The 13,027-nt window shown below is 44.8% G+C and overlaps 1 protein-coding gene across 1 annotated transcript in view; it reads left to right on the top strand.

The window, feature by feature from the left end:
- cetp (cholesteryl ester transfer protein, plasma) overlaps positions 1 to 13,027 on the top strand; it is a gene marked incomplete at its 5' end in the record, with an annotated part of 45,884 nt that overhangs the window by 21,588 nt on the left and 11,269 nt on the right. Inside the window, 4 exons of the mRNA XM_072279136.1 lie at positions 488 to 579; positions 2,721 to 2,897; positions 5,362 to 5,412; positions 8,528 to 8,695. Of these exons, the coding sequence (XP_072135237.1) occupies positions 488 to 579; positions 2,721 to 2,897; positions 5,362 to 5,412; positions 8,528 to 8,695 (488 nt within the window). The remainder of the gene's footprint in view (positions 1 to 487; positions 580 to 2,720; positions 2,898 to 5,361; positions 5,413 to 8,527; positions 8,696 to 13,027) is intronic.

The raw sequence follows: 13,027 nt of genomic DNA, 5'->3' as shown, positions 1-13,027 counted from the left end.
TACTTTTGGAATTGAGAAGAATGAGAAGTAATCTCATTGAGACTTCCGAAGTTCAGGTAGTGACTAACAAGGTAGATGCTGAGCAGTTGACTCTGGCTGAAAAGCTTGGAATACGGATTGCAATCGCAGGATAGGGATTGCAATCATGGAATAAGGATTGCAATTTCAGAATAAGGTACCAATTCCTTAAGAATGAGTTGTGCACAAATGCTTTCATTCAAATGATTATGAATCCTCGGGATTCTCCGTGCCTGGGAACTGATCCTTAGTTGTTGAGTATATTGAAGCTTAAGACTGTTAACTTTAAGGTGTTTAGATAATTTGGAAATATGGGGATCAGGAAGGAGTGTGGGTTTAAGTTAGAGAAGCTATAACCTTATTGAATGGAAGATCAGGCTGAAGAGACATGCATGTATTCTCATGTTACTCTGAAATCACTTTCAGCAGTGGGCCCTCTTTTTAACAAATGACTTTGCTTTCCAAACAGGAATATTTATTCGAGATGGGGAGATTTCCACAAGTACAGAATTAATTGGTGACCCAGTGATTACCTCAGGATATGTTGAATCACGGCACAAGGTAAATGTATTTTACGTGAGCAGCATGTATATTGCCATATTTAATTAAAGCAGTGAAAACCCAGCTCTGGACTTGATTTTTTCACACAGGGTCTTATTCAAAAGTTTGTTCATGGTCACATGTGGAAACAGGTGTTTCAGCCTGGCTTTAGGGTAATAACTGTGCCTGAATCTGATGGTGCTGTTGTGGAGAATGGGTGAACCCAAACACAGGACACTGACACAGAGAGAGAGTAATCTGAAGAGTGTTTATTAATGGTTGCAGGGAAGGCAGGGGAGTGAGGATTAGGCAGAGGAAAGCAGAGGAATGGGCAAGGTTTGACCATAGGTCAAAGCCGGGTCGCTGTGGTGAGAGAGCAGCGTTTGACCACTGAGCCAGCGGAGAGTGTAGGCGGGCGATGGTATGAGGCGGGGCAGGGATGCAGACCAGGGTGTGAGCGTGGCTGGAGGAGAACAGCAGGCAGGAGGATGAACGGGAAGGCAGGCGGCATGCAATGCTCCTGTTAACACAGAGAGACAGAGTTAACACAGGCAAACAACAGCACCGAAACAAAACTAAGAATCCGCAATTCTAAGTGGACTAGAATGTGAACTGTCACACTGGCTGAAGCAACGATCTGGCGATGAGTGGATGGAAAGCCGGGGTATTTATGCTGCAGGTTAGACGAGATTCAGGTGAGCCGCAATCAGGAAGCCCGGGAAAACAAAAGGAACGCCATGCCCACCGTGCCGACGTACACACACACACACACACACACACACACACACACACACACACAGAGACAGATAGGGGAGCAGGAGACTCACGGGGAAAAGGGAGTTAGGAGATCATGAGGAATAAACGGGAGGGACGGCCGGGACCGTGACAGGTGTGGGACCTAAGGCTCCTGTACCTCCTGCCCAATGGAAGAGAGCCCGGTCTGGATGGTGGAGGTACTTGATGTCGGATGCTGCTTTCTTGTGGCAGTTTTCCCTGTAGATTTGCTCAATGATGGTGGGGGGGGGGGGCTTTGCATGTGATGGACTGGGCTGTGTCCACCACTTCCTGCAGACTTTTCTGTAGATACGTAACATGTCGCGGAAGCCCAGAGATATGGAATATGTAATCCATTCATGATCATGACATAAATTAGTTAGGAAAGGGGAACCCAAGGTACCCAGGACATCTTCAAGGAGCGGTGTCTCAGAAAGGCAGCGTCCCTCATTAAGGACCTCCGGCACCCAGGGCATGCCCTTTTCTCACTGTTACCATCAGGTAGGAGATACAGAAGCCTGAAGGCACACCCTCAGCGATTCAGAAACAGCTTCTTCCCCTCTGCCATCCGATTCCTAAATGGATATTGAACCAGCGAACACTACCTCACTTTTTTAATATACAGTATTTCTGTTTTTGCACATTTTTAAATAATCTATTCAATATACGTAATTGATTTACTTGTTTATTATTATGTTTTACTTTTTTTCTCTCTGTGCTAGATTGTGTATTACATTGAACTGCTGCTGCTAAGTTAACAGATTTCATGTCACATACTGGTGACAATAAACCTGATTCTGATATCCAGAAGCAATTATTAATGGATTATAGGTTGTACGTAATGCAGAGGAGGGTTAGACTGAAATCATTTGGAGGGAAACAATCTCCAAAAAAAGTTAGGTGGAGATCCTTTCACTGAGAAAACCATGTCAAGATTTAGTCGGAGACCCTGTCATGTCTGAAGCTCAAGTGTTGTGGTTGTTGGTTAAATTTTAGGAATCCAAGCAGAACACTCTCCCACTGACAGCTTGGGTAAGGGATTGGGGAGGTGATCCTGCAGTTATTGGGATTTCAGCCTTTTTGATTGATTCACAAAGGCCTGAAAGAAGTTTAACACACTGTTCTGTGATTGGTGCACAGGGAGGTGTCAGCAGCTACACAGAGTTGCAATTGGTTCCATCAGAAAACGCAGCGATGATTTGCAGATCAGAAGAGTTTGAGTCCATATTTATTCCTCTATATGTCTGAAGTCACCGGCACCCCCAAAGCAATAATCACAAAAGCAGAAGCAAGTTGCTTGTACCTGCTATCCCAAAGTGTTTCACTCACTATGGCCGCTCCCTTTTGATTCTCTGCTGCTTACTGTTACCCCTCATTATGTTGCACAGGGTAGTGTGTTCTACAGAAACCTCTCAGTTTTCCAGAAGCCCAGCGTCATCCCGGTTGAAAGGGAGGAGACCAGAATGTTCAATCTGTGGGTTTCGGAAGCAGTGATCAACTCTCTCCTGTTTGCAGCTTATCATGAGGACCGTTTGACTCTGAAGCTCGAGGACAATGATTTGCTGGTAAGTTCCACATCCATTCAGAACATAATGAATGGGTCCCCCTCCGAAAATACTGAATGTCTGCCGTCTAGTGGTCTGTGACAACTAGGCTCAAAAACAATTATTTCCCTTAAGCTGCAAACATGAGGAAATCTGCAGATGCTGGAATTTCAAGCAACACACATAAAAATTGCTGGTGAATGCAGCAGGCCAGGCAGCATCTCTAGGAAGAGGTACAGTCAACATTTCGGGCCGAGACCCTTCGTCAGGACTTACTGAAAGAAGAGCTAGTAAGAGATTTCCCTTAAGCCACCAGGCTGATCTCCACCTCCACCTATTAACCCACCTATCTCCACCATCACCTCATCGACATCAGCCACTCCTCTCCACAGCTGCTCAGCACCCTTTCTCCCCCTCCCCATGTGCTGCAACTTTACACTGACACAGTCACTGTCCTGTTGTGTTTTCAATTGCGCTGCTGCAACCGAGAAGAATTTCTATTGCCAAGAGTTACATTGTCACTTCATAACTTTCTGTTGGAGCCAACTCATGTACAGATACTCCTGCACCTAGTGTCACTTTATGTACATACAATCAGTCTATGTATAAAAGCTAAACTTGAATATATGCAGCCACACTTTCATGCTTATTGTTTTTTTTTATGCTGCTTTGGATCATTTCATTCTCCTTTACGTTCGTGTACTGAATTTTGAATCTCGACAGTTGGTGCCAGGAAGTGTGGTGACTCTTGCGGGCTGCCTTCAGCACATCCCTAGGTCGTGTTGGCAGCTAATGCAAACGATGCATTTCACTGAATGTTTCAGTGTACATTTGATCCTGAATGATTGGAACACTGGAATGCATATGGGTTTTCAGTTTTCCCCACCCACTCTGCCAGCCTGTCCCAACGTTCACGTGGATCACAATTGCTCTGGGTCTTAACTTCCCTCACTTTGGTTCCATAATTCTGAAACATCCTTGCCTAAAAATACACAACTTTCATTGCAATTGTTCAAATTTTGCAGCATGGAGAGCTTTTTATGGGTTAGAGAATTCCAACCTTCCATTAGCTGTTGAATGAAGGATACCTGAGCATCAGTAACGCTCGGTGTGTGAGAGAAGGCTAAACGATAATAGCCATGTGGAGGTGCGTGCTGGAAATAAGCCAGTGCTCCTAGCCTGAAATCTCAGGCTGAGGGTTTCACTATGGTGGTTTTCATGGTCAAATATTACACTACCTTTCAACGTGTAGCCAATGAGTGACTTACTGCATCTGATGCTCCCAGTCTGGTCTCCTCTACCTTGTCGAGACCCAACACAGACTGGAGGACTGCTTCGTTGAGTACCTTTGCTCCATCCGCCGGAACAGCCAGCATCTCACAGTGGTCAGCCATTTTAATTCCATTTCCCATTCCCACACTGACGTTTCTATCCATGGCCTCCTCCACTGCCAGGTTGAGGCTAAATACAGGTGAGAGGAACAGCAGCAAATCTTCTGCCTTTGCAGTCTCCAACCTGATGGCATGAACATCGATTTCTCTAACTTCCAGTAAGCAATCCCTTCTGTCCCCTCTTTCCCCATATCTCACCTATGCCATCACCCCATCTTTTTCCTACCCCCACCCTCTCGATCTGCCCATCATCCACACATTCCTCCCTCCAATTTCCAATACCCTCCTCACTCTCTTCCCTTTATTCCATGCCCCACTGTCCTCCTATCAGATTCTATACCATCAGTTTTTTTGTCACCTTACAGCACCTTACACCATTAAACACAAAATAATCTGCAGATGCTGGGTTCAAAGCAATTTACCAACTTCTGGTAATTCCCTCCCCCTCCCTTCCTCTATCCCTATTTCACTCTGCCCTTCCCCCAGCTGCCTATCACCTCCCTCATTGTTCCGCCTCCTTCTTCTACTACCCATTGTTTTCCTGCCTATGACGTCCCTGTTTCCCCTCCCCCACCCCTTTGTCTTTCAAATGACTGGTTTTTCAACTGAACCTACAAGCATTCTTCAAATCCTTCCCCCTCCTTCTTTCTTCAGTCCTGACGAAGGGTTCCGGCCCGAAATGTTGACCCATCATTTCCACTGATGCTGCCCGACCTGCTGAGTTCCTCCAGCGTGCTGAGTGTCTATCGTACACCATTCCCACTTTCCCTCTCCCCCATCTGCTTATCACCCACTCTCACCTGAATGCATTTAGCAATCACCAGCTGTTGATACACCCCATCCCCTCACCTCTTTACACTGACTGTCTCCTTTCCAGTCCCGATGAAGGGCCTTGACCCAAAATGTTGACTTTCCTCATGCCTCCATAGATGCTGCCTGACCTGCTGAATTCCTCCAGCAGTTTGCATGTTGCACTGGTAGAATTTGTGGGTGGGGGGACAACGATCTTTTGAGTTCATGAAATTGGCACCACAACATTTCAGCATCATGACTAAGGCAGAAGATCAAATAAGGTGTTTTACTTGCTCTTACAGAAAGTATTTGAAGATGGAGAATTTGAAAATGTGCCAAATATTTTACAGCAGGTATGTCTTTTTGTTGTGTAGTAATGAGGAGGCCTCATTGCAAGGAGCACTCGGGAGGGTGTGGATGAGTTGTGGATTCAGGCTTTATTTCAATGGCTTCATTCATTAGGCAGTCCCAAGTCATATAGCCATTGAGAATGCAGTGTTCTAGGATAAAACTAGAGGAAAAGAATTTTAACAAAGCCAAAGGTCTCGCTCTAAGTAAGAACTGGAATTCAATTTTAAACAAGGTGAAAGAGTGGAAATCTGATTGGATGAGAACTAACCAATCAGGAGGGACGGACAACGGGGGGTATAAATATCACTGGACTAGACATGCCCAGGCATCATCCCTAATGAAGATGGCAGAGTTTGTCATTGAAATGTTGGTTAAAGTCGATACCTGTACCGTCTGGAAGTCCAAGAAGAGATCCCTTTTCCCTTCACTTGTTAATTGGCTTGAGTTGGATTTTGAGTAAGGACATCCGTACAGTTCACAGTGCATTTGAGGTCTTCAGGGATAACAGTCATCTCACCAGTCTTGATTTAGGGTCTCCATAAAATGTTGTTCTCCCTTTGCTTCCATAGATCTTGACTGACCCGTTGAGTTCTTCCAGCAGTTTGTTCTTTGTGCAAGATCCCAACATCTGCAGTCTCTTGTGTCTCCTCTGTCACCTCGCCATCTGCGTAGAGAACTGGTAGTGAGGATCTCAACTCAATCCTGATCCTATCTTAATGATGAGAATGGGAACCAGGCTGTACTAGACGAGGAGTGATTGATAAGTTCGTGGCCTAAGGTAGAAAGAGTCAATTTTAGAAAACCTAGCACATTTATTTTTTCATACATTTGCACACTTAGTCCAGTGGTCGTGGAGCATACAGATCCCTTCTTTGTGGAAGTCGGCGTCTTAGACCTCCAGAAGCGGTCCACAGCAGGGGTGATTGATAAGTTCCTGGCCTAAGGTAGAAGGAGATGAGTTATTAACTTCAAACTTTCTGCATTTTCACTCAAAGAGTTGAACTGCAAGTCCATGTAACGAGAGTGGTATAACTGAACTCCTTCTACTCTAGGCCACGAACTTATCAATCTGCTATGGACCACCTGGAGGTCCAAGACACTCTCGTTACATGCACGTGCAGTTCAACTCTTTGAGTGATAATGCAGAAAGTTTGAAGTTAATAACTCATCTCCTTCTACCTTGGGCCACAAACTTATCAATCACCCCTCGTAATAGACAAGGAGTCCACTCAACCAGATTAATAATAATGTTGACATTTACCCCCAAGCTTTTGGTATGTGTCAATGGGCTGTGCATAGTCATGTGTGCAGATTTTTGGAACCTCTTCAGATTAGTTTATTCAACTATAACTGTCGCCTCCATCGTCAAAATGTTCCTGCATTACCCAAGGTGAGCTGGTTAATTTAATCCAAGATTGGCTTGGTGATGAAAGAGTGGTGGTGGAAGAATGCTTTTCAAATTGGGCGTCTAAGACCAGTAGAGTACCCCACTGCATGATTGGTCCTGGGACCTGAGGTTTGAAATATGTATTAATGACTTTGAGATAAACATGGGACAGATGATTAGGAAGTTTGTGGATGATACAAAAGTAGTCTATGTTGAGGGATAGTGAGGAAAGTCGTCTAAGATTACAGCAGACACTCCTCCCTCCCCCACATTTCTCTGGCTTTTGCCCCCTTCATTTCTAGTCCCAATGAAGGGGCTCAGCCCATAATATCAACTGTTTGATCCCCTCCTTACATGCGGACTGACTTGCCGAGTTCCTCCAGCATTTTCTATGCGTTACTCAAGATTTCCAGCATCGACGGGAACACAAACTGGCGGTACGGAGACAGGATCCACTGCCGCTGATCTTGGTACCTGAAGACCTGTAAGTCCACTTTAACGGGGACACCGCAGAGGTTCTGGAGCAGCCAAACATGAGGAAGGCATGAGAATATTTGGCAGCATGGTTCTCTTCTGATAACCCTGTAAACAAACATATTGAAACAGATGTCATCTACGAACCCCTAAGAGCCAAAGAAGCATGAGCCAATAGAATTCAAAGGTCCTCTGAAGGCGTAGCAAATCAGGACTGAGACAAGCGAATGCTGGGGGCAGGGGGTGGTTGCTGTATAAACACAAGCACTCCCAGAGAGCAAATCCAACGACTGCGCACTGAGGATGTCACCTTGACTGGTGATGACACGGCTGCCGGCTAATTGCCAAGTTGGGCGAACACTGCAACATCAATTTCTGGCATCTATAGAATCTATAGTGTTTATATAGGGATACAGGTCAATTGGAAAGTTGAAAGGATCCATTGCAGGTGGAATTTAATACCGATGTGTGATACAATTTGAAAAGTCAAACAGTACTGTAAATAAGGGATTTCCAATCTTTTTCATGCCATGGACTCCTATTGATAACTGGGGACCCCAGATTGGGAACCCCTGCTGTAAAATTTAGCGCACAAAAATGTTCTTGAACAGAGTGTCCTAGGGGTCCAAGTCCACAGTTCCCGAAAGTGGCAGCACAGATTGGTAGGGCAGTGACAAAGGCATATGGCATGCTTGTCTCCAAAGGTCATGGCATAAAATATAAAAATTGGGGTATTATGTATGTAGCAACTTTACGATGGGCAGTTGGACTACTGTGGGCCATTGTTGTGAGCCCACTGTGGAAGTTTATGGATGAAAATACAGATGCAATACGCCGGCATGTTGCATGGATCAGAGAACTTCAGTTATGGGGTGAGGTTAGATAGTCTGGGATTGTTTCCCTGATAGAAGTAAATAAGATTATGGAAGGCTTAGGGAGGATAGGTAATCAAATTCAATACAGGGGAAAGATAGCACTAAAACAAGAGAGCATACTCTTAAGGTGAGTGAAAGGTCTCTTAAATGGGATCTCAACAGTAACTGAGTGTGGTTGTTATCTGGAATGTGCTGCCAGAGGAGATGGTGAAATCAGATACATTTAAGAAGCAGTTTGACAGAGAGGCAAGCCATAGGAAATACATTCCTAACATAGACAGTAGTGGTTGTGCAGATGGGTAAAATGGCTGCCATGTATGTGATGGGCTGAATGGCCTGATTCTGTTCCGTACAGCTCCATGATTCTGTGCTGTTTTACAGGTATTTCCTGCTGTTCCAGTGAATGAACTGATGCTCAAACTCACGCCTCTCAGGCCCCCCAGCATTCTCTTCAAACATACAGGCACCATTTTGGAGGGGTCTCTGTTTGTCGAGTTCGATGTTCTGCCTGACAGCAAAGAATCTCACACAGCACTGTATATGGAAGTGGTGAGCTGTCTCTGCGATGTCCCATGGCAAATTGTTGATGCAAATTGCAGTAGATAATCAGCCAGGAAGACGTGGAAAGTGTAGCTGGACCAGTAGGTTAGACAAATTGGATTTTGTAGGTTCTCACCATGACTGTGTGGGTTTCCTCCGGGTGCTCCAGTTTCCTCCCACACTCCAAAGCCATTACCAGTTGGTAGGTTAATTGGTCATTGTAAATTGTCCTGTGATCAGGCTAGGATTAAATCAGGGGATTGCTGGGCAGCATAACTCGAAGGGCCAGAAGGGCCTGTTCTGCACTGAGTCTCAGTAAATTAAACATGGCCGAAAAGTTTTGGAAACTAGAATTATAACAGGTATGTACCATAAGAAATAAGCAATATTTTTCATATTATCTACCCAATTAAATTAAGAAATAAGCAACTTAAGTGAAAAAATGCAAAGAAAGGCTTCCAAGTTATTGATGCATCGTGTGCCTTTGTGACTTTCTGTTCTACTGTTCCCCATCCCACCAGCTGTTCCTCTTCTTACAGCACAATTCCATGCAATTGCAAGAGTCGCAACCCCTGCATGTTTGCTTTTTGTCTTCCCACTAACTGATTACTCAAGTGAAGCAGCAAATCTCATGCATTTCTTCCAATCTAGTGCTGTGCATTTTGTGTTCACAAGGGGGTCTTCTCTACACCGCAGAAACCAAAGGCAAGTTTGGGAACTCTTTGATGGCCACCTACACTTAGTACACAAGAATGACTCAGAACCTTAGCATTCCATCCCATTGCAACGCTGACCTATCTGTCTCTGGCCCCTGCACTGTGACAATGAGACCCAGCGCAAGCCTGGGGAAGAGCATCTCATCTTCTGTCAGGGCGTTTTACAACTGTGCAGACTTAATAAGTTAAATAATAGATGGTAACACTCTTTCTCCATCTATATCAGAGCTCTTCTGTTCATTCTCTCTCTCTCTCTCTCACACACTCATACACTCACACACTCACACTCGCACTCTCTCTCTCACACACACACTCACACTCTCGCACTCTTTCACGCACACACTCACACACACACACTCACACTCTCTCTCACACACACACACTCTCACACTCACACTCTCTCTCTCTCTCACACACACACACACACACACACACTCTTGAGATTTGTTTGCTGACAGGTAGCCACAAAGCAAGAAACCTGAGAAAACACAACTTAAAAAAATAACACCCGATGTGCAGAGAGTGGGGGAGAACACAAATCATACAAACAATAGAAGAAGCAACAACATTCCAAACAAAATTGGCTCCTTAGATCTGAATCCCGGCACAGCCTAGAGTAGGCCCAAGCCTCGGTATCAGATCATCATTTTTCTCTCTCACTGCCTTTATCTCCTGTCCTGTCATAGAGAACATTGAAGAGTACAGCACAGGAACAGGGCATTTGGTCCATAGTGTTGTGCCGAATCAGCTAAAAAGCAAATCAAAAACACCCAAACACTCATCCCTCCTAACTACATCTGTCCATATCCCTCCATCTTCTTTAAATCCATATGCCTATCCAAACATCTCTTAAACCCTCTAATGTATTTGTCTCTCCCACCGTACCAGGCAGCACATTCCAGGCATCCACCACGATTCTGATTAAATAAAACTTGCCCCTCACATCTCCCTTGAACCTAACCCCCTCACACCTTCAATCCTCTGGTATTAGACATCTCAACTCTGGGACACAGATATTCTCTGTCTACTCTGTGTATGCCTCTCAGAACCTTGTAAATCTCTATCAGATCTCCCCTCAGCCTTCGGCATTCTGGAGAAAACAACCCAGGTTTATCCAACCTCTCGTGATAGTACATGCCCCCTAAAACAGGCAGCATCCTGGTAAACCTTTTCTGCACCATTTCCAAAGCCTCAACAACCTTCCTATAGTGGGGCGATTAGAATTTTATGCAATACTCTAGATGTGGTCTAACCAGAGTTTTATGAATTTGCAACTTGACCTCCTGACTTTTGAACTCAATGTCCCGACTAATAAAAGCAAGCATTCCATAAGCCTTCTGAACCACCCTACCAACCTGTGTAGCCACCTTCAAGGAGCTAGGAACATGGATCCCAAGATCTCTCTGCCCAGCAACTCTGTATTGGACCTTACCCTTAACAATGAACTGTTTCCTTGCATTTGCCCCACTGAGGTGCAACACCTCACATTTATCTGGGTTAAACTCCATCTGCCATTTCTCTGCCCATGTCTGCGTCTGCTCTCTATTGTGCTGTATTCTTCACCAGTCTTGTATACTACCCACAACTCCACCAAATACCCCGCAAATTTACTAACCTACCCATCTACATTTTCATCCAGGTCATTTATATACATCACAAACAGCAGAGGTCCCAACACAGATCCCTGCAGAACTCCACTAATTACAGACCTCCAGTTCGAATAAGTCCCTTCAACCACTACCTTCTATCTTCTATGTGCAAGCCAGTTCTGAATCCAAGCAGCCAATTCGCGGTGGACCCCATGCATCTTAATCTTCTGGATTAGCCTCCCATGAGGAACTTTGTCAAACACCTTACTAAGATCCATGTACGCAACATCCAATGTCCTACCCTCATCAATCTCTCTCGTTACCCTGTCAAAAAATTCAGTCGAGTTGGTAAGACATGACCTGCCACACACGAAGCCATTCTAGCTAACCCGAATTAGGCAATGGGTTTCCAAATGTTCATATATCCTATCCTTAAGCATTTTCTCCAGCAATTTCCCTACAACTGATAGACTCATCAGTCTATAGCCCTCAGGATTTTCCCTTGTTCCTCCCTTAAATAGAGGTACAACATTAGCTACTCGTCAATCCGCCGGGACCTTGCCTGTAGCTAGAGAGGACACAAAGATAGTGGTCAAGGGCCCAGCAATCTCGTCTCTCAGCTCCTTCAATAACCTAAGGTAATTTCTGTTAGGCCTTGGGGACATATCTACCACAATATTCATTAGGGGGCCCAACACTTCCTCCTCCTTGACCTCTAAATGCCCTAACATATTTATACAATCAGCACTGATCTCTCGGTCCTCTATATCCTTTTCCTTGATAAATACTGAAGCAAAGTACTCATTAAGTACCTCCCTCCCATTCTCTGAGCAAATGTTCCCCCCATACCACTCCCCCCCCCCCCATTATCCCATGCATCTCCCTAGTTGTCCTCCTGTATAGAACACCTTGGGATTCACCTTCATCCCTCTTGCCAAGGATGCTTCATGGCCCTTCCTGACTTTCCTAATTCCCTTTCATTCTTTTCTGGCTTCATTATAATCCTCATGTGCTTCATTTGATCCTAACTTCTGCAGCTTTACATACTTCTCCTTTTTCTTCTTGACTAAATTCATCACCTCGCTGAACATCCAAGGTTCTCTTATCTTTCCATCCCTGCCCTTCCTTCCAACAGGAACATAGCTTTCCTGTACTCTGTGCAACTGATCTTTAAACACCATCCACATGCCCGATGTGGACCTGCCAGAGAAAAGGTGTTCCCAATTAATGCTTCTTAGTTCCTGTCTAGTGCCCCCGTCATTTACTCTACTCCAGTTTAAAACTCTCCCACAAGGACCATACCTATCCTTATCTATAGCTATCCTGAAAATTAAAGATATTGTGGTCACTGTACCTAACTGTTCAGCCACTGAAAGGTCAGTCACCTGGCCAGACTCATTACCCAACACCAGGTCCAGTTCAGCCCCTCCTCTCATTGAACCATCCACATATTGATTTCAAATCCTTCCTGGATGCACTTAACAAATTCAGCCCCATCTAAACCCCTTACACTAAGAAGGTCCCAGTTTATGTTAGGGAAGCGGAAATCCCCCATGACAACAACCCTATTACTTTTACACTTTTCCTTAATCTGATTACATATCTGTTCCTCAATGTCCTGGTGGCTATTGGGGGGTGGCGGGGGGTTGTAGTCAATCCCATCTGTGTGATTCCACCCTTCATATTCCTGAACTCTACTCATTGTCTGACCTCTCCATTATGTCTCTGAGTGCAGCTGTGATACTCTCCCTGATCAGTAGTGCAACTCCACCCCTCTCTTTTACCATCTCCTCTACCTTTTGTATCATTTCAGAAACCTGGTACATTAGTCACCCATTCCTGCCTCTCTTTCAACCAAGTTTCAGCAATGGCTACAACATCTCAGTTCCATGTACTGATCCACACTCTAAGTTCATCACCCTTGCCCATAATACTCCTAGCATTAAAATATACACACTTCAAACTATCCGAACCCACTACGTATAGCAGGTATTTTGATTCTGACTTTCAATATTTTTGCTGACATCTACTTTCTG

The sequence above is a fragment of the Mobula birostris genome, chromosome 15 (assembly GCF_030028105.1).
Source record: "Mobula birostris isolate sMobBir1 chromosome 15, sMobBir1.hap1, whole genome shotgun sequence".
NCBI lineage: Eukaryota > Metazoa > Chordata > Chondrichthyes > Myliobatiformes > Myliobatidae > Mobula > Mobula birostris.
The sequence above is the reverse complement of the archived record's forward strand: the minus strand, read 5'-3'. Positions and strand labels throughout refer to the sequence as shown.